Raw genomic sequence first — 23,412 nt, 5'->3', positions numbered from 1 at the left:
TACACCAGGCCGTGCCTTATGTTGCGTTTTGTTAGTGTTCTCCACAGTTTAGTGTTTTAGTTCCTGTCCTGTGCTTTTATTTTGGTGGCTCTTCCGGTTTTGTTGGTGTTTTGCCGTGGCTACTTCACTTCTGTCCCAGAGCATTTCCCTTCCCCTGTTTGTCAAGACTATTTAAGTTGATCCTTTTTCTACTTTCGTTGTCAGGACATTGTTGTACATTCTTATCATCCTTTTGATGCTAAGCCTAATACGCACTACTTTGTGGACGCCGTCTGCTCCACATTTCCCGTGTGTGTTTTGCTGGGTTTCAGCAGTTTTTTTTGTCTTTTTTTCCTTCATAGTCTGTCCGGGCAGAGCATTTTCCCGTTGATCTCACTTTTTGTTCGTTTATTAGTAAATACCCCCATTTCACCTCACGCTGCTACCTCGTTCGTCTGCATCCTCAAAATCCCAACAACCTCCGGCGTCTCCCATGACGCACTGTTTATCATCGCTTGACAATTAAAGGTATAAGACCACACTACTGTTCTTAATAGTCCACTTCAAAACAACACAGCCACAAGGACGTCGACCCATGAAGCCTGTGGAGATTGGAGCTTTTGGGAATGACGAGGGCGCTACCTGAGTGACTTTGAAGTCTGTCAGAGGACCTTGTTTTCAGATGACTGAGTGGGAAAAATGAGGTGAGGAGCGCGGGTCGCAGTCTCTCATGATTAATGACATTTCCTTAATGGACACTTGTGAAGCGCAAAAGCACACAATGAAAAAGAATAAACACCTAAAAGGAGTGCCCCACACACGCACACACACACACACACACACACACACGCACACACACACACACACACACACACACACACACACACACACACACACACACACACACACACACACACACACACACACACACACACACACACACACTAAAATGTGTGCCCAGTGGTTCAACAAATGTCTGATACATTATGAAGCACAATTCTAAGTGCTGCAAAGCAGACTCTAGACAAGTCCTTACTTAGCTTATTTACTGTACATTTTCTTGTCTACCGGGACTCATTTAACACCTAAGTGGGAAGCTAAAGAAGCATCTTAGTCAGCAGTGTTCGTAATAACGGTGTACGTAACGCTGTTACTTTTACTAGTAATGGGTAATCTAATCAATTACTTTTATGGACATTACAATGCCAATAGCGAGACGCATGACGTAACGTGCCACCCTACTTTTGATGTGGTGTTTATGCCAACATGCAGGAAGTATAGAAGGAAGCAGCATCACACAGCAGACAACGTCATGTAATAAACCCACACATACACACTACTACTACTATGTGGCAATAATGAACAACAAATCAATGATTGAAGCGACAAGCTTGCAATCCAAACAATACCCCGTTTGTATACAAAGAGATATGACAGCAATGGAAGCACATTCAATCTCTTCATTACCAGAGGTAACACAAGATTCACAAAGATTCAAAAGAGCTGGCGTCATTGTCGACAAACTGCCGCCGCTAAGCTAACAAACACAACCCAGCTATAACAACCAATGAGCGCGCTCTCGTTGAGGTCACGCGTCACTTGGCAACAGGCACCAAATTTTAAAGGCACACACACTCTGCTCTCATATATACATATATATACTGTATATACATATATATACACATATACATATATATATATATACACATATATATACACACACATATATATATATATATATATATATATATATATATATATATATATATATATATATATATATATATACTGTATATATATATATATATATATATATATATATATATATATATATACCTCCAAAGACATGCACCTGAAATTGGTCCTAGTGTGTGAATGTGAATGTTGTCTGTCTATCTGTGTTGGCCCTGCGATGAGGTGGCGACTTGTCCAGGGTGTACCCCGTCTTCCGCCCAAATGCAGCTGAGATAGGCTCCAGCACCCCCCGCGACCTCAAAAGGGACAAGCTGTAGAAAATGGATATATATATATATATATATATATATACACATAACAGACGTTTTTTGATAAGTAGCTCGCCTGCTGAAAAAGTGTGGTCACCCCTGTTTTAAAGTTATTTTCAGAACACTGATACCATTGTTCACATTGATGACCCATGACTGCTGCGCCAGGTCCACTACTAACCACATTGTGAAGTATGCGGACGACACAACAGTAGTGGGCCTCATCCGTGACAACAACGACATGGACTACAGGGAGGAGGTGAAACATCTGGTTGACTGGTGCAGAACCAACAACCTGGTCCTGAACGTCGACAAGACCAAGGAGATCATCGTTGACTTCAGGAGGCACCAGTCCAGCCACACTCCACTCTTCGTCAACGGCACAGCAGTGGAGTAAGCAGCACCAAGGTCCTGGGGGTGCAGATAACTGACAATATGACCTGGTCCCTACACACCGGAGCTCTTGTAAAAAGAGCTCAGCAGCGCATGCACTTTTTGCGTCGGATGAAAAGAGCACAGCTCCCTCCCCCCATTCTCAGCACATTCTACAGAGCCACTATAGAGAGCCTACTGACCAACTGCATCTCTGTCTGGACTGGAGCCTGCAGTGCCTCAGACTGGAAGTCTCTGCAGAGAGTGGTGAGGACGGTGGAAAAGATCATCAGGACTCCTCTTCCTTCTATCCAGGAAATCGCAAAAAGCCGCTGCCTGACCAGGGCTCAGAAAATCTGCAGAGACTCCTCCCACCCCCACCAAGGACTGTTTTCACTACTGGACTCTAGAAAGAGGTTCCGCAGCCTCCGTAACAGTTCTGTAACAACTTCTTCCCTCAGGCCATCAGACTCTTGAACGCATCAAAATAATTCCCTCAAATCCCCCCCAAAAACTAATTTACTCGCTGGAATATAAAGACAATATAACATACATCCATAAACGTGGATGCATATGCAAAAGGGCAATATATTTATCTGTACAGTAATCTATTTATTTATATCTGCACCTTATTACTCTTTTATCCTAAACTACAACAAGCTAATGCAACGAAATGTTGTTCTTATCTGTACTGTAAAGTTCAAATTTGAATGACAATAAAAGGAAGACTAAGTCTAAGTCTAAGTCACTATCTCAACTCCAGAGAGTACCAGGTGTCTAGGCATTTATTTGGGGGAGGACATGAAATAACATGACTGTACAACAGGTGTTTTCAAAGTCTCAGGCACCAGAAGCACAGCAGCTTTAAAAAAAACCACCCAAAAATTATTTTGTGCTCGAAAAATGTGTAATTTCTCCGCATCGACAAGGTCTGCATGGATAATCTTGATTTTTAAAGTAAGGGGAGATTTTATTGCTTACTACTTTAGAAAATGTAGATATCTATGCCACTGATAAGTGTAAATGATGCTTGTTCAGCGAGTATTAGTGCTTGGAACGATACTTATAGTGTTGGAACGAGTTTGTCATATTAGTCCTTGTTTTATGAAATGATTTATGGCATATGCTAGTCTAAGACTGTTCACTTGTTTTCAACATTTGCCCATTTCAGGGCTTGTGGTTTTTCTGTTTTGCTAAAAAACAGCTTTTAGCTTTTAGCCAGCATGTGTTTATTGAGCAATTACTATAGCAACACAGACACCAGTACCAAGGTCCTGTGGTTTTTAAAAAGTTCTAAGATAAGTTGCAAAGATAATTGTAGTTTTGGCCAAGATTTATATATTTCGAGTTCCTGTAGTGAGAGTACAAAATCTAGGTGTAGCCGAAAACATGAATAGGCCCCAGAAAATATGTTATGATGGGTAAGAGAGGCCCTACACCGTTTATGTTTTCTGAGGAGCTAGCTCACTACACCAAACATTGAACATCATTTCAGTTTGTCAAGTAAAACAGGAGTCAAACAACAACATAAAAGGACTATTATAGTGAAAATGGGGAGAAACTATTAAGATCCAGGATGGCGGTCTCAGCAGAACTAATCTGAGGGCAAATAGCTGCACAGAATATAAAAATGGACAGTCACAACACTGCTGAGGAAACACACACACTGCTTCTATAAAATGGTAAATGGGTTATACTTGTATAGCGCTTTTCTACCTTCCAGGTACTCAAAGCGCTTCGACACTATTTCCACATTCACAGACACATTCACACACTGATGGCGGGAGCTGCCATGCAAGGCCCTAACCACGACCCATCAGGAGCAAGGGTGAAGTGTCCTGCTCAAGGACACAATGGACGTGACGAGGTTGGTAGAAGGTGGGGATTGAACCAAGAACCCTCAGGTTGCTGGCACAGCCACTCTCCCAACTATATTTGCTATTCCGCAGGGACATTGTTTACTTAATATGAATGGCAGCTTGTCCATGAATAGCTCTGTGTATATATATATATATATATATATATATATATATATATATATATATATATATGTACTGTATATATATATATACATACATATATATATATATATATATATATATATATATATATATATATATATATATATATATATATATATATATATATATATATATATATATACAAACCCTGTTTCCATATGAGTTGGGAAATTGTGTTAGATGTAAATATAAACGGAATACAATGGTTTGCAAATCATTTTCAACCCATATTCAGTTGAATGCACTACAAAGACAAAATATTTTATGTCTTGCTGAAATAAGCAGGGGCGTCCATGGTAACGTGGCTTGGATGGCAACATATGTTGCTTCAAAACCTGTATGTACCTTTCAGCATTAATGGCGCCTTCACAGATGTGTAAGTTACCTATGTCTTGGGCACTAATACACCCCCATACCATCACAGATGCTGGCTTTTCAACTTTGCGCCTATAACAACCCGGATGGTTCTTTTCCTCTTTGGTCCGGAGGACACGACGTCCACAATTTCCAAAAACAATTTGAAATGTGGACTCGTCAGACCACAGAACACTTTTCCACTTTGTATCAGTCCATCTTAGATGAGCTCAGGCCCAGCGAAGCCGACTGCGTTTCTGGGTGTTGTTGATAAACGGTTTTCGCCTTGCATAGGAGAGTTTTAACTTGCACTTACAGATGTAGCGACCAACTGTAGTTACTGACAGTGGGTTTCTGAAGTGTCCCTGAGCCCATGAGGTGATATCTTTTACACACTGATGTCGCTTGTTGATGCAGTACAGCCTGAGGGATCGAAGGTCACGGGCTTAGCTGCTTACGTGCAGTGATTTCTCCAGAGTCTCTGAACCCTTTGATGTTATTACGGACCGTAGATGGTGAAATCCCTAAATTCCTTGCAATAGCTGGTTGAGAAAGGTTTTTCTTAAACTATTCAACAATTTGCTCACGCTTTTGTTGACAAAGTGGTGACCCTCGCCCCATCCTTGTTTGTGAATGACTAAGCATTTCATGGAATCTACTTTTATACCCAATCATGGCACCCACCTGTTCCCAATTTGCCTGTTCACCTGTGGGATGTTCCAAATAAGTGTTTGATGAGCATTCCTCAACTTTATCAGTATTTATTGCCACCTTTCCCAACTTCTTTGTCACGTGTTGCTGGCATCAAATTCTAAAGTTAATGGTTATTTGCAAAAAAAAAAATGTTTTATCAGTTTGAACATCAAATATGTTGTCTTTGTAGCATATTCAATTGAATATGGGTTGAAAATGATTTGCAAATCATTGTATTCCGTTTATATTTACATCTAACACAATTTCCCAACTCATATGGAAACGGGGTTTGTATATACTGTATATCGTGTGTGTGTGTGTGTGTGTGTGTGTGTGTGTGTGTGTGTGTGTGTGTGTGTGTCACCAACACGCTGTTGAGTACTAACTACCACAGCTAAAATTTTTGCCTTCTTCCTTAATCTCCTGCATGAAATAATAAATGTTGACTCCCTGAAATCGCAATAAATGTGCCAGGACTGACATCAACACAAATCGGCATGTTTTGCGCATTAGTTCATTGATTAATTTGTTCACATTATACACACAAAGATGTCGCACATTTTTAGGCAGGGTAAAACACCACATGATCAAAAGCTGGTATGGGCAAGGTACCATCCAGTGTGAACGTAGCCAGAGTCTGACACTCTTTATTGCCGATCCTTACACGCTAACAGCAGGCCTCAAGTCCAACACTGACCACACACATATTTCAATGTAGCGCTAGCCACAAAAGCAACAGAACACTTCCTCAATATGCACCAATCATGCGAGGAGCATTCACAAAACCCGGAATTCTGAACATAAATACTACAACACAAGCAGGTTGTTTTTTTTGCACATTTTTTCTGTATTGCTGCCGGTTTTGCTGCAATAATATGGCAAATATATTATTATTGTTGAACTTGTTAATTAGTTGTTATTTTGTGTATGTTATTGAAGTACAATAGTATGTCAACTTACGAGCTAAAATGGTTCTGGGACAGAGTTCTTAACTCAAAACAATTGCATCTCAAATCAATGTTGCCTCACTTTCTTCCTTCCCATGGTTGGAAAACAAAGTTAGGTAGATTTCTAGCTATAAGGTAACGCTAGCCAGATGTTTTGCTCCGATCTTACGAGGTTCACTGTGACATTTTCTATGCCGACTATTGGCAGGGATGATTGTAACTCATATTTGTGCTTGCAACTTAAAGCACACAAACTAGTCGAGTGACAGCTCGTATCTCCAAAACACTCTTAGGTTGAAGTACCACTGTATTTAAATTGCTATTCTGTTGTCCCTTTTTAAGTATGTATTAGTTCTGTTAAGGTTTAAGCACCAGTGCCAATTCAAAAGTACCCATCTGGCACCAACATCGGTTAAATGTAAATGAGACCCTAAGTGTACCCTGCTTTGTACCCACTGCCATCTGGTAGAGGCTCTAACTTCTTTGTGTATAAAACCTTGCAGGGCATCTTTCCAATCTTGTTCCACCTTGGGATTTATTAACCTTCCTTTTGAGCTCAGTTTTGATGATTTCCTAAGGATTTCACACCTTCATCAGCATTAATTAGGTATGTAATTACTGGGTGATTTGTGTGCTTGTGAAGGCGAAGGGGTGATGTGGTTTGGCAGATGAAGGGAACGTCAATGAAAAAAACTGTGATATGGAAGTGGGTTACCAGCAGAACTGGATTGAACACATTCGGCATCCTAATCAGTGCTCGCCGACAGGTGTTCTTTGACTTTGGATGAGGCTGCAAATACATTTCATTTGAATTTGGGTCTGTACCATTGTTGTACCCAAAATATTTAGCGTTAACAGAGGACTGCCATGGAACTCCCAGGAGCTCATTCATACTCCGGCAAGGATTCAGGTCAGGGCTGGTCTAGACTGGTATATTCTTTAAACTGTTTTTTTCCCCATTTCTTCCACCCTTACCGCTCCTCCCTGCCCGTCTTTTTTTTTCGGTCTCACTCCAGATTGTGCTTGTGTATTGACCTTGCTGAAGTCCTTGCAGAGAAGACAGTGATGATAAATGACTGAACTCAAACCACAAACACATACTAATAACCCTGTGGTCAGGGGGAGAAACACTGAATAACCAAAAATTATTTTTGACAAGTCTAAGGCATTTTTTAGTTCTTGATTATTGTACGGCACAAACTGCCTGGTTTAGAATTAGAACAGAAGACAAAAAAAAAAGTAAGGCATTAACATATCAAGACAAACACGCTGTTAAAGGCATCTCCAATACAAATAGCTTCTTGAGCTGTTCCACTGGCATGTTACAGACGGACCAATTAAGGAATGCACTTAAAACTAAGCAGACTGATTGAGGGGAATGATAATCGTTACCCGAGGACTACGTACTGTACACACATCACTATGGTTAGGGGTGAGTGAACAAAGCAAAATTTCATAAAACCATTTTGTCAGCCACTGTTCCTCCTTCAGGACTTTTAGTGAAGGTTTAACTGCAGACAGACAGCCAGAGAGATGAACAAACCGACAGATAAAGTCGTGATTACCGCTGTGTGCGGCAAACTAGGTCATATTGAGAAGAAGTTATGAATAATGGAAAGGATTTCTTCATTGTAGCGACTCAGCCCTCACACACACTAACATGGTTAAGACCAGCATCATCATCACCCCGCTCACCCACAGCCTCATCAGCTAAAGCCTCAACAAGGCTCAAGCCAATCAACAACCACTTTAACTGATGAACACCAAAATGGCTTCTTAAATCTCACGTTGCCGTGCCGCTGCAACTTCTCTTTGCTAACAAGGCAAAACAAAAAAACGGGAGCAGTGAGGAAAGCGTGAGCAAAATAGGAGGATATCCCTCAGTAATTACCTCCCAGGAGAGAGAGATGTGTATCCTTGGGATTTTGGAGGGCGGCAAAAAAATACATCAATAAAACCAGCTTGGATCTTGGTACTATAAGTGATGAGGGGGCTGTTGGCAAATACTAAAGATAAAAGTATTAAGTTCAATGTGATGCAACGTTATATATAACGCAATCGTGCCGTGGACACGGAATTTTCGGCAGTTTTTTTCCACCAGAGTCAATGCTGTTGTTTGTCATCAAATGATCGCGTATTTACAAACTTGCACTATAAATCTTTATAAAAGTCTTGAAAAAGAAGGAATTAAAAAAAAAACAATATATTGACTCGGTTATCTCTAAACCTATTGGTGGATAGTGCCATCCTGCGATGTAGGAGGACAATACACTATTCATGTGAAGTTCCATCGAGCAGGTTTAGACAGCCGAGCTACGCGCATACATTTTCCAAATTCAAAGTGTAAAAGAAAAGGATTTCCATGTAACGCAATCTTGGGAATAACGTGACTGGTATTTTGTGGACCCCAACGACCGCGTTATGTCGAAATTTGTGTATTGAATATAAGGAAAGTAGGGTTATCGAGTTAACTCATGCGATTAATCACAACAAATTAATTCATCATGTTTGTGTAGATTAATCATGCAACACTTGCTCCTTTACCATAACCATGGATGGTTGTTATATGTTGAAAATACATCCTTACAGGGCTTTAGATAAAACTGTTACCAAGTTTTGAGCATAATAATGACGTGCATTCAATTAAAACAAACACATGTTCCTGTATGTCATTCTGACAGTAAATTTGCGTTTACGTAAAAGTATTGGAGTCTTTTTTAAAGTTCATTTAAAGGGGACCTCTGATGCAAAAACAACTTTTCTTACCTTTGGGTACTTGTGTTTATGTAATTGGGATCTGCATTAGTCCCAAAAATTAGAAATCAAACCATGGAAACATGGCGTAAATATATATAAAACAATCTTGCCTTCCTTCATACTACCTCCAATGAAGCCGCTTGGAGTTTGCCCAAATTGTGACGTTTTTCCCAAGAATGATGTCGGCGGATATCTCCATATATGGTCAAGATTTACCCGAAGAGTTTAGTGCGAGTCCACCATTGTAGTTTGCGCTGTAGTCAATAAGCTCCTTCTTTCTCGCGATATTCTTGGTGTGGGGCAGACTTTTTATTTTTTTTATTTAGCCTTTATTTAACCAGGTAAAAATCCCATTGAGATCAAAGATCTCTTTTCCAAGGGACACCTGGCCAAGAGGGCAGCAGCAAGGTTACATTAAAAACAGTAAACAACACATAAAACATCAAATTTACAACATTAAAACTTGCTCACATGAAACATGTGCATACAGACAAGGTAGACTGCAATCCTTTCGCAGAAGCTTTAAACTCATTCAATTTAACAAGGGTTTGAAGTTGAATATTCGATTGTAGGTTATTCCAAGCCTTCTGTGCTGAAAACCTAAATGCTTTCTTGCCCAGTTCAGTTCTTACTTTGAGAGACTGGCTCGTACATGCACATGCATCCTCTGCTGTTGCCATTTCTAATACAAAGTAACTTATATTTGTCAGCAGACTCCATATGGAAGCACTAAAAACTACAACATGGCTGACAGGGAGAAGAGACAGTCCAAGTGGAGGCACATACAGTAAATAAAACAGTGCATCCTGAAGAGACGGTCAGAAAACGGCTTGTAAAACGTAATCTCTGCAACATTTTGACTAAAGAACCAGCACCGGTCCGTGACACATTTGCTACCGGGCCACACAGAGACATTTTCTCCTACTTAACTTTGGCCAGTCCAACCAATAGGCTTGATGTATTATAAAACTCCTGATAGGAAGTCACCATTTGTTATATTTGTTACATCTTTGTTACATGGGACAATGGACACTAAAAAACATATCAAATGTAAAGGTGACAAATTGTAGCCAAAAGCTACAGTAAGTTCCATCTGCAGTCGGAGGCAGGTTGGTGACCTAAGATCAGGAACAAAGTGACCATAGTGGTTCAAGTGCATAAGGCAGATGGAGAAGTGTTGCATATAATAATTGTGCATCTCCTTTGGCCTATTAAGTTAAAGTGCTGCTATTATCGCACATAGTCCTATTACACAAGCAGTGAGCAATATCACATGTACTTATGCATGCAACATTGGACCAAAACAAGCTAACATTAGTCTATCTACGTATACAATATTGCACAAAATATGAATACTTTTAGAATGGAAATAGAAATCTATTGGAACTAATGGCAGGTATCTCTAGCTGTATTGTATCTCTATGATCTTGTCCTTGAATGTGATGTATCACCTATAACCCATCACATACGAGAGACAAAAAAAGCCTACTACTAGCAAAAATTAGTCAAAAATAAAAGTCAATGGAGAGCTATTTTGCAAAGAAAAAAGGCCACGGGCTCCCACTAATTCAATGTTATGGTGAATTTTTTCATACACTTATTTGCTAATTTATCTGCCACACATGGAAGGCCGCTACCTGAAAATAATGCCGACATAAGGAAGTGTGTTAAATGCAGAAAAAAAACCCCTAATATGACCCTTTTAAACTATGCAATCAGGTACAAGCCGTGATTAATAATGAATAATCCAAATTTAAAAGTATGATTAATGTATGTCAAATATAATCATTTGACAGCACTAGTAAAAAGTGAACGTTATGTCATTGCACCATATGTGGTGTCATAAAGGAGCACAAATGTTCCTCTTCAATCGCATAACAAATTCTCTGTGTTGTTGAATAATCAGATGAAGGAATACGGACTTTGCATGCTGTATGCTAATTCGGCCCATGTGAGCACTTTGTGGCTCTCTGAGGCTCGAAGGCCCAGTTCCTGCATTCTGCTGATTTTCCCAGATTTCCCATCCCTGCAAGCAGACCTGCTCCATATGGGAGCAGAGTGCATGTCCATCATGTCTTTAATTGAAATGCCCTTTCCACGGTCACGTTAAACGCACTCCGTTTGGACAAACATTCTCATCGCACACGGCGGAAACGGTCAAAATGGCATTTTCCCGCACATAAAAATGATAATTAAAAGGATGGATGGAGTGTCATGGCTGTTGGCTCGACACGAGCGCACTGCCTGGCTTCTTATTCATAATCATCCTCAGGCCATGGGACACAAATGATGCTTTCAGGAAGGGGGTCGGGGTCAGAGAGCGTCCTCAATTTGGAATCATTTCAATGAATCACACGGCCTGTGCACTATTGAACATTCATTGTGCCGCTGGGAGGAGGGTTGTAATAAGACTGGGAGCACACTTTATGAGTCTTAAGTAATGAATGAAAGTGCTGTCATGTGTTTATACTAATTGTCAAGTCCTCTTCTGAACCTGAGATGGAAATGACAGTGGACACTGCCACGTTCAAGCACAATGTTGGCCATCTAGATCCGTCTCATAACTGCTCCCTTATCAATACATGCAACTAACACACACTGTCCTTCACATTTTATAAAGATTAAAAAAACAATATGTTGACCTGATGGGCAGTTTGAAAATTCCATTAATGGTGACAAGTATAGCCCCTCCCTTTTCTTTTTTTCCCTATAACTTTCAACTGGGTTACAGTAAGCATCACAAGACTGGAAGTTATGTAATCTTCCCGATTCTACTGTATATATTTCTGTCACTTCCTCTGCATGTCAAACATTCCAACGTGCTGCAGAAACCTCAAACCTCACTGTAAAAGGCAGAGAAATTAAACATGACATCCGTGACGGTACCCACCCCCACCCAGCTATCCGCTTCCCACACTAGCCTGTGCGCGTTTCTCACATACTTCCAATCCACCCGCATGCTATTTACACCCCCGCTCAGCGTTGACTTTCATTGCTGGAACCCAATGAAAGAATGAAAATGTTACATTTAATTAACCTCAAATTAATTCCACAAAAAATATAAAGCAAAATATTATTGTGGAATAATGACTTCAATAATATGAATTTAAATATTATAATTATTGGGAATAATAAAAAGATAAAGAATAATAACAATAAAGAAAATGTATAGTGCACTTTTTGGTAAAATCGCTATACAACACTTAAAAGCAGTTAAAAAAATTATAATCAATCAATCAATCAAATTTTATTTATATAGCCCTTAATCACAACTGTCTCAAAGGGATGAAAAAGTGTAATAGTAATTGTTTTTGTCATTACAATTATAATATACAAAATGTACATCATTTATAACAGATCATATATTAATACTGATAATAGTATAATAATGATTGAATGACAAATGTTTTGTTATTTTTCTGATCCTAACACATTTGTTACTGGATACTTTCTATGGAAGTGTTACTGTAGCAAAATTATTTGCAAACATGTATCCCAATCTGTGTGTGTGTAATCCAATTCCCATGTGTGTGTCTGTATATCTATCTGTGTGTGTGTAAACAGATCCGCGTGTTTGTGTTTTAAGTTGTTAGTATTATGATATGTCTGTGTGTTAAAAAAATATGTCTGACCGTATTATGATTTGTGTGTGTGTAAAAAAAAATATGTCTGTCCGTATTATGATTTGAGTGTGTGTAAAAAAATATGTCTGCCCGTATTATGATTTGTGTGTGTGTAAAAAAAAATATGTCTGTCCGTATTATGATTTGAGTGTGTGTAATAAAATATGTCTGCCCGTATTATGATTTGTGTGTGTGTAAAAAAATATGTTTGTCCGTATTTAATGTTGTCATTATGGTGGTACTTAATAAATACTTAGGTCTACTACACTACTGTATTTTAATTTTGTCATTATAGTGGTACTTAATGAGTATTTAGGTCTACTACACTACTGTATTTTAATGTTGTCATTATGATGGTACTTAATAAATACTTAGGTCTACTACACTACTGTATTTTAATGTTGTCATTATGATGGTACTTAATAAATACTTAGGTCTACTACACTACTGTATTTTAATGTTGTCATTATGATGGTACTTAATAAATACTTAGGTCTACTACACTACTGTATTTAATGTTGTCATTATGGTATTACTTAATGAATACTTAGGTCTACTACACAACTGTATTTTAATGTTGTCGTTATGGTGGTACTTAATGAAAACTTAGGTCTACTACACAACTGTATTTTAATGTTGTCGTTATGGTGGTACTTAATGAAAACTTAGGTCTACTACACTACTGTATTTAATGTTGTCATTATGGTGGTACTTAATGAATACTTAGGTCTACTACACTACTGTATTTAATGTTGTCATTATGGTGGTATTTAATGAATACTTAGGTCTACTACACTACTATATTTAATGTTGTCAATGTCATTATGGTGGTACTTAATGAATACTTAGGTCCACTACACTACTATATTTAATGTTGTCATTATGGTGGTATTTAATGAATACTTAGGTCTACTACACTACTGTATATTAATGTTGTCATTATGGTGGTACTTAATGAATACTTAGGTCTACTACACTACTGTATATTAATGTTGTCATTATGGTGGTACTTAATGAATACTTAGGTCTACTACACTACTATATTTAATGTTGTCAATGTCATTATGGTGGTACTTAATGAATACTTAGGTCCACTACACTACTATATTTAATGTTGTCATCATGGTGGGACTTGGAGAGCCAAGTGTTTTCTGAGGTGAGGTGTTACCTGGTGAAAAAAGTTTGAGAACAACTGCTTTATGAAATATGCAGTTTATAAAAAAGCTTCTAGGGGGGCATATTTGCAAAGTACTGGGAATTTATATTACATGCTGTAATGTATTAACCTTAATTCCTTTCTTCTTTCGCATTTGGGCCTGGCAACAGCTTGTTTCCGGTATTTTCATTCCAAGTTGAAAGCATTGGACTCAAACAACGGTGAGTCAGAAAAGCTTAATGTGTCCTGAACTTTCAAATGATGAAAACATGCTTGATGAACAAAGTGGGAGGACAAGTGGTGCACAACAACACAATAACAGTCCATCAGAAGGGCTCCTTATGGTGGCTATTCATTCAAGAGGACAAGACAAAACGTGTGCTGGATAAATCAAAAAGTGGTAATGCACGTGTTTGGGTCTTACCGAGCTGTAGAGCATGCCCTCGCCGTTCATGCCGATGTAGAAGCCACTCTTCACTCCTTGGATGGCCACCACTCTCAGACCCACAGGAATAAGATTAAACAGGGCTGGTGGTGAGGAGGGCACACAGAGAACACAAGGAAAAGAAGAGGACTATTTAGTTTGGACTTGTAGACATGAGAGTCTCTCTCCTTGCTGCCCTGACACCAGTAACATGAACAGAACAAGATGAGGAGCATTGTAGTAAAAGTTGTCATGGGACAGATGGCATATTGGAAGGAACCACTGTCAGCTGTCCCCAAACATTAGCAACTATCTCTGCCTATACACTAATGAGTATGTGATTCTGCTGCTTTGATGTTTCTATTCTGTTACATTGATCTATTATATCCATCTATATTGATCCAACACACCATAAATGTACCGATTAATACCACTATTCTGTTACATTGATCTATTATATCCATCTATATGGATCCAGCACACCATGAAAGTACCAATTAATACTGCTATTCAATTAAACGCTGGGATGCTTTTAGTGGGTGCATTTTTTTTTATCTGAGGCTGTAGGCAACCTGCTGATGATACTAAGTCCACACAATGGCAGTACCGGCATTTCAACTATGAGTATTCAGCACTCAGCAGCTCTGCATGCACTTTAAAATGTCTACCATGAAATGATTAACGTAAACAAGTTGAAAAACGTATTCGGGTGTTACCATTTAGTGGTCAATTGTACGGAATATGTACTGTACTGTGCAATCTACGAATAAAAGTTTCAATCCATCAATCAAAGTAGTGCTCCTCAGCTGTTGGTGTGAAACTCATGGGTGTTACATTAATGCTGTTGTACTTTTGTTCCAACAGTGGTTCTGCAGTTGCTGCGTTGGGTTCTACACTCAAAGAAAGCTATGTTCTCCTTCCAATTTCTCATGCACTCCAAATGTTCTGTCTCCTTCACCTTGTTGTCAACTTTGTAGCACTTTCAGATCCTGTCTGATTACAAGTGCATTAGAGATTAAATATATTATTATTATTATCTATATATGTATATTTTTACCGGTATTTTTGTTAAAACATTAAGGGTCAAAGGCTGACTTTTTTGTCATTCCAGGACATTTTTACTGTATGTTTAGCCATGACTGATGCTGTGTTTTTACATGATTTTTCTTAAGAGGGTTTTTTTTCAAGTTAAATTTTAGAATTATTTCCCAGGTGTACGATACACCGGCAGTTATCCGAAAAATGCTTCCAAGCCAAATATGACATAAAAGGTTTTTTTTGCTCAAATCTCTCAATAAACTTTAGCTCTAAACAATTATTCCCAACATATGTTTTTTTTTATTTGAACTTTGGTTTGAAAATGAACAAGTGAACTCATGTGAATCACCACAATAATCATGTATAAACGCACATTAATCATGAAATTCATTTTGACCACAGATGCTTATTTCTCCTAACTGTGGATAGTTACCTGAAAGGGGACGTGGCTTGTTATACAGGCAGTGATCAGGTGCATACAACAATGAGTGAGGTGACTGATTACAAAATACACTCTGACAGAACTTTAGATCAATTGTTTGCCAAGTTTTGAGCGAATAAATGACGTAGAAGTAAAAAAACATATTTTAAACATTTAAAAAATGTTTTTTTTATGACATTCTGACACTGATTTGTCTAAAAAAAAAATGTTTTAAGCTAATTTAAATTATGCAATTCAAAAGTGTGATTACAGTATTTTCCTGGACTATAGGCTGCTACTTGTTTCCAACAAACTTTGGAGCTTTATAAAACAGTGCGGCTAATTCATGGATTTTTCTTCGCTAACGGCCATAATGTTTTGCATTCAACAAATAGGTATCATATTACACCGGCAGAGACGCAGACAGATGTTATTGTTTGTGCTTGCAATTCCCTCTTTTCAAACATGTCTGCAAGAAGGCTTGCCATAGAAGGACACTGCGTATTAGGATACAGTTTGCAAAAGCTAGTGTTCCAGTTATTTGGACCCTGTGTTCTAAATAAGCATACAGTTGTGGAATGTTGATGTTATGCAACAAAACACCCAAAAGTGTGTACACTTCTCAACTTATTAATTCTCATTTTCTTCCTAAAATAAATGTATTTGGCTTTCAGGCTTGTCACTCAGCGCTATCTGTAACGCCAGTACACACAGGGAGCGTGTGCACGCGTACAAAAACAGTCCAAGAGAAGCAACTAACAATTTGCAATCATGTTGTTGTTATGATAGTATATATAGTCAAGGATAACTAAAGTTAGAACACACAAAGCTAATGTGCGTGCGCATGTTACGTGCTAAAAGCCGTACATAATATATGATACGATGCTTTAAATACTTTGGAAAGTTAGCGACCTCTAGGCATGTGCTTAAAGTTTGCAAACAGCCTCTTTTTGTGGGGTCCCAATGAATTTTCCAAGGACTGATACAAATCACCATGTGTGGGTCCTAGGAGACTCACTACATTGCAAACCTGCTCATTCTAGCATAAAGAGCATTATGATCAGTAAAAGTGTGATGTGATGTCAGTCATGTGTAGCTCGGTTCATGGCATGACGTAGCATGACTCCACTATAAAAAGGTGTGGGACAGTGATGTGCAATTGTTGCATTAGTGTTTGTACAGTATGTGTGAGTGTGTTACTGTGTACGTTCAACGGCGGAGTGGGCGTATGATGGTTGCATAGAAGCTCCACAAAGGCGGAAGAAGGCTGCAGCAAAGATGGGCCCCAAATTGTCTTGGTCTCCATGCCATTGGACCCTGGCCTTCTCTTTGCCAAGGACAGTGTGGTGGCTGTCTGTGCACCAGTCTCCCCACATTAAAAGATTCCACGCACAGGCGTTCTCCTGAAGGCAATCCCACCAACAGGAGGACAATCATACTCGTTTCGAGTGATCGCCGACGACATTGTTTGAGTTTTATTGGTAAAATTGTGTGATTTAGGACAGTTCATAATTATTGCTCATATTTTTAGTAGCACCTGTGCTCCTAGTGAAAAGGCTAAGCGTACGGCCCTGTAACAGTCATTTTACTCATTTACTCAATGGCGCCCCTTAATACACCTGCTGTGATCCTGTTTTTATGTTTTTATGTTTTTATTAATTCTATTTTAATTATTTATTTTTTATCGTGTTCTGTTTGTGTTGTGTTGTGTTTGCTCGGTACTCATTTTATCTTTTAAGCTGCTCATTGTACAGCACTTTGGCTACCCCTGTGGTAAATTTTAAATGTGCTCTATAAATAAAGTTGATTTGATTTGATTTGATTTGATTTAAACATGTGACATTATCTGATCAAAAGGCCTCCAAAAGTGTAAAAATAAAAAAATTAAAAAACTTAACATCCATCCATCCATCCATTTTCTACTGCTTGTCCCTTTCGGAGTTGCAGGGGGTGCTGGAGCCTATCTCAGCTGCATTTGGGCGGTAGGCGGGGTACACCCTAACATGTCGCCACGTCTGAACATGTTTGACATTTTTTGATAGGATTTTTTTATTTAGAATATTTAGCAAAATAAAGTAAAACAAATCCTGAATTGTTTCATGCCTTTCAAAAACTTGTGTGGCTTTGTCCATCCATCCATCTTCTTCCGCTTATCCGAGGTCGGGTCGCGGGGGCAGCAGCCTAAGCAGGGAAGCCCAGACTTCCCTCTCCCCAGCCACTTTGTCCAGCTCCTCCCGGGGGATCCCGAGGCGTTCCCAGGCCAGCCGGGATATATAGTCTTCCCAACGTGTCCTGGGCCTTCCCCGTGGCCTCCTACCGGTCGGACGTGCCCTAAACACCTCCCTAGGGAGGCGTTCGGGTGGCATCCTGACCAGATGCCCGAACCACCTCATCTTGCTCCTCTCGATGTGGAGGAGCAGCGGCTTTACTTTGAGCTCCCCCCGGATGACAGAGCTTCTCACCCTATCTCTAAGGGAGAGCCCTGTCACGCGGCGGAGGAAACTTTGTAGATAATTATAATTGAATGTCCCCAGAATATACAAAAAAATACATGTATAAGGTATTATGTGAATTTGTGAATTATATTTATAAAGCGCTTTACATAGTGAAACCCGTTATCTAAGTTACATTTAAACCAGTGTGGGTGGGCACTGGGAGCAGATGGGTAAAGTGTCTTGCCCAAGGACACAACGGCAAGTTGCTGGCACGGCCGCTCCACCAACCGAGCTACGCCGCCCCGATATACAGGTAAAAGCCAGTAAATTAGAATATTTTGAAAAACTTGATTTATTTCAGTAATTGCATTCAAAAGGTGTAACTTGTACATTATATTTATTCATTGCACACAGACTGATGCATTCAAATGTTTATTTCATTTAATTTTGATGATTTGAAGTGGCAACAAATGAAAATCCAAAATTCCGTGTGTCACAAAATTAGAATATTACTTAAGGCTAATACAAAAAAGGGATTTTTAGAAATGTTGGCCAACTGAAAAGTATGAAAATGAAAAATATGAGCATGTACAATACTCAATACTTGGTTGGAGCTCCTTTTGCCTCAATTACTGCGTTAATGCGGCGTGGCATGGAGTCGATGAGTTTCTGGCACTGCTCAGGTGTTATGAGAGCCCAGGTTGCTCTGATAGTGGCCTTCAACTCTTCTGCGTTTTTGGGTCTGGCATTCTGCATCTTCCTTTTCACAATACCCCACAGATTTTCTATGGGGCTAAGGTCAGGGGAGTTGGCGGGCCAATTTAGAACAGAAATACCATGGTCCGTAAACCAGGCACGGGTAGATTTTGCGCTGTGTGCAGGCGCCAAGTCCTGTTGGAACTTGAAATCTCCATCTCCATAGAGCAGGTCAGCAGCAGGAAGCATGAAGTGCTCTAAAACTTGCTGGTAGACGGCTGCGTTGACCCTGGATCTCAGGAAACAGAGTGGACCGACACCAGCAGATGACATGGCACCCCAAACCATCACCCAACCATGCAAATTTTGCATTTCCTTTGGAAATCGAGGTCCCAGAGTCTGGAGGAAGACAGGAGAGGCACAGGATCCACGTTGCCTGAAGTCTAGTGTAAAGTTTCCACCATCAGTGATGGTTTGGGGTGCCATGTCATCTGCTGGTGTCGGTCCACTCTGTTTCCTGAGATCCAGGGTCAACGCAGCCGTCTACCAGCAAGTTTTAGAGCACTTCATGCTTCCTGCTGCTGACCTGCTCTATGGAGATGGAGATTTCAAGTTCCAACAGGACTTGGCGCCTGCACACAGCGCAAAATCTACCCGTGCCTGGTTTACGGACCATGGTATTTCTGTTCTAAATTGGCCCGCCAACTCCCCTGACCTTAGCCCCATAGAAAATCTGTGGGGTATTGTGAAAAGGAAGATGCAGAATGCCAGACCCAAAAACGCAGAAGAGTTGAAGGCCACTATCAGAGCAACCTGGGCTCTCATAACACCTGAGCAGTGCCAGAAACTCATCGACTCCATGCCACGCCGCATTAACGCAATAATTGAGGCAAAAGGAGCTCCAACCAAGTATTGAGTATTGTACATGCTCATATTTTTCATTTTCATACTTTTCAGTTGGCCAACATTTCTAAAAATCCCTTTTTTGTATTAGCCTTAAGTAATATTCTAATTTTGTGACACACGGAATTTTGGATTTTCATTTGTTGCCACTTCAAATCATCAAAATTAAATGAAATAAACATTTGAATGCATCAGTCTGTGTGCAATGAATAAATATAATGTACAAGTTACACCTTTTGAATGCAATTACTGAAATAAATCAAGTTTTTCAAAATATTCAAATTTACTGGCTTTTACCTGTATACTGTATACCGTAATGAGTTTTAAATTTCAGTAATAACAGCCTTGCTCCAATTATTGTCTACTTCTCTACCTCTAGTGTACAGTTGTAATAAATATACACACTGGCTATATAAATACATGTATTTTAGTTTCATGGAATCTCTCTACAAACTCTGGCCCGCGGGCCAAATTTAGCCCGCCGTGTAATTTCACTTGGCCCGTGAGGCGATATCAAATTAACACTAGAGCTGGCCCGCCGATTACATACAGCGGTGCCGTGGTACATCGCTATTTCTCATACTTGCTAAAACCTCCCGGGAGACTCCCAAATTTCAGTGTCCCTCCCGAGAATTGTAACGTCACCTTTTCATCCAGGTCCAACGAGTGCTGGCTCAGTTACATAATATGCGCGGCTTTGGCACGCACACAGAAGTGAATGCAACGCATACTTGATCTTCAGCGATACAGGTTACACAGAGGGTGCAAGTATAAAAAACTTTAACATTGTTAGAAATATACGCCACACTGTGAATCCACACCAAACAAGAATGACAAACACATTTCAGGAGAACATCCGCACAGTAACACAACATAAACACAACAGAACAAATACCCAGAACCCTTTGCAGCACTAACTCTTCCGGGACACTAGAAGGTGTGTGGCTGGCGGGTAGGGGGGGCTTGTGTGGTTTGGTGGTAGCGGGGGTGTATATTGCAGCGTCCTGGAAGAGTTAGTGCTGGAAAGGGTTCTGGGTATTTGTTCTGTTGTGTTTATGTTGTGTTACTGTGCGGATGTTCTCCCAAATTGTGTTTGTCATTCTTGTTTGGTGTGGATTCACAGTGTGGCGTATATTTCTAACAATGTTAAAGTTGCTTATAGGTTAAACTCTATCGCTGTTGATGAAGTATGCGTTGCATTTACGTTGTGTGTTCGTACAGAAGCCGCTCATATCTTGTGACTGGGCGGGCACGTTGATAGAAGGGATGAAAAGCGAACGTGACGTCAGCTCGTAGAGGACGTTAAAAGCAGTGCCTGCAAGGCACGCCCCCAAGACTGTGGAATACGAGATATAATGACTGATGAACACCTTTGTTCCATAATGAGGGTTGCTTCAGCTCAAAGCCTGAGCCCCGACTTTAATGAACAAGCATCCAAGAAAAGATGGCAGGTATCTGGCTTGGGCACATCAGATTAGATCAGTGTGTTGCAAACTGAGCAGTTTAAAGACCTGAATGGTTGATTTATTGATTATTTTATTTTCAAATTTATTAGCCTGTGGAAAAAGTTAATGTTGATATTTACCTCAGAAGGCTGCAAATAGAAAAGAGGCATTACATTTTTATTTAAATTGTATTTGATATGCCATTGATATTTTTTAATTATTATTATTATTATTTGAAACTCGATTTTGCATGTCACTATAAAGTTATATAAGCCTTGCTTGTTCAATATTTAATGCAAAACTTGTTTGGGTCCCTATTAAAAAGGTTAATTTGTTCAACCTTGGCCTGCGGCTTTGTTCAGTTTTAAATTTTGGCCCACTCTGTATTTGAGTTTGACACCCCTGCTCTACATAGTCCATCTCCACCATCGTCCTCTTTGTTTGCCTAACGGGAGCTTATTATTGACTGATTAAAAAAAAGTAATGTCCGCTGAAGTTGCATACAGTGACATTTATATTGTTATATTATGAACGCTTTAGTGTATAAAATACACCAATTATAAAGAAAAGAAATGCTATGTTGTCGAATGTGTCAGACAAAAGAAGATCCACCCCAATACATCAGCACAAACTAATACAAGAAAACATTCAGCTATTCTGCTTTATCACAATAACTTTCATCAGATTTGACTGAGTCTGCAACATAAGCACGGCGCCTCACAGCCTTTATCGCCTTGCGTTATCACGAATGCTGATTGGCGCCAGAGTGCTGCAATAAAAAACACTGACCAGCAGAATTGACTCATGTCTAAATATGTAAAACCGTTGGAAACATGACATAATGGTGAGTTGTCATCAATCACAGCAAGATGCCCAGTGATGACAGCACATCTGAATATTCTCAAGAAAGCAGCAAAGTGGAAGTAGCTCAAGAAGATGACCTCAACTCTCCTTCAGCAAGTTCATGGCGGCAAAGATAAAATGGTGATTATTAGAAATTCTCATCATCCAGGTCATTGGTTATCTGGAAATGTCACATTTGCTTCTTTTCCATTCATTAAAGCTGTGATTCACAGCTACCTCTGTGCTACCTGCTACTGAATGCAGGACAGGACTGTGACTTTCATGGGCTCTGCTTCCGCATGGAGAAACCTTCTCTATGCCAGGGGTGTCCAACTCATTTAAGCTCAGGGGCCGCATGGAGGAAAATCTATTCCCACGCGGGCCGGACTGGTCATAATCATTTAAAAATAAAGACAACTTCAAACTTGTTTTCTTTGTCTTGCTTCGGCCAAAAATAGAGCCAAGCATTACACATTACAAATTATCCTCTTAGTTGAAAATTCTGAGGAAAGAACTGGTGCATTTTCAAAACACCATGAAGAACACAATCAACTAACAGTATTTTTACAAAGCCATTCAACTTTAAGCACTTCCTGTTTAGCATTATCATGTTGGCAGTTCACCATTAAAGACATGTTTGGAAAAGCAACCGAGTGTTTCCTCAAACCGTTGCATTGGTGACATCCACAACTGCCACAACACATTCATTTATCATCATTCAAATATTACAATGATGATATAAACAAAACAATTGACACCATAATAGCTAAATTAAAGGTAACATAACTATAAACTTAACCAATGTGAACATGCTAGATTTAAGCATAAAATAAAATAGAACGAACAACAAATGTAGAAACACACATCTTTACAAAGGAGTTCAGTGTGCGCATCGTGCCGTCCACCAATTGTAAGCACTGCACAGAACTCTAACTACTTGAAAGATGATGGTCATGATGACTTAAGTCTTTACATCTTACTGTTTTGTTATTTGATCTGTTGAGTGGACAATTTTAATTTTTTTAAAAAGGTAATGTGCGTCGCTACAGCATTAGTCTGCTGCCAACTTCAACAGGAGCAGCTCTAATTGCTTGCACCTGCACTGATTGGAGTAGCGGCAGCCAATCCAGAGGGCTCTTAAAGTCAGATGACTTGCATCTTAAACAGTGTGATGTGGGTTACACTGCTATTGCGACATCCAGTGGACACATTAAGAACAGCCGTTTATATCATGAAAAAATTGCAGTTCATTTTTTATACTTAGCAAACTCATTTTGCAGGCCGGATTTAACCTGTTCTTTA

The 23,412-nt window shown here is 39.5% G+C and overlaps 1 protein-coding gene across 5 annotated transcripts in view; it reads right to left on the bottom strand.

The window, feature by feature from the left end:
• Nucleotides 1-23,412, bottom strand: part of fgf12a (fibroblast growth factor 12a) — a 97,756-nt gene that overhangs the window by 21,022 nt on the left and 53,322 nt on the right. For all 5 annotated transcript variants that reach the window (XM_061927742.2, XM_061927741.2, XM_072912320.1 and 2 more), the window contains one exon: nt 14,330-14,433. In XM_061927742.2, the coding sequence (XP_061783726.1) occupies nt 14,330-14,433 (104 nt within the window). The remainder of the gene's footprint in view (nt 1-14,329; nt 14,434-23,412) is intronic.

Source organism: Nerophis lumbriciformis, linkage group LG35 (assembly GCF_033978685.3).
Source record: "Nerophis lumbriciformis linkage group LG35, RoL_Nlum_v2.1, whole genome shotgun sequence".
NCBI classification, from domain to species: Eukaryota; Metazoa; Chordata; class Actinopteri; order Syngnathiformes; family Syngnathidae; genus Nerophis; species Nerophis lumbriciformis.
Note: the sequence above shows the minus strand (reverse complement) of the source record. Positions and strands in the feature narration are given on the sequence as shown.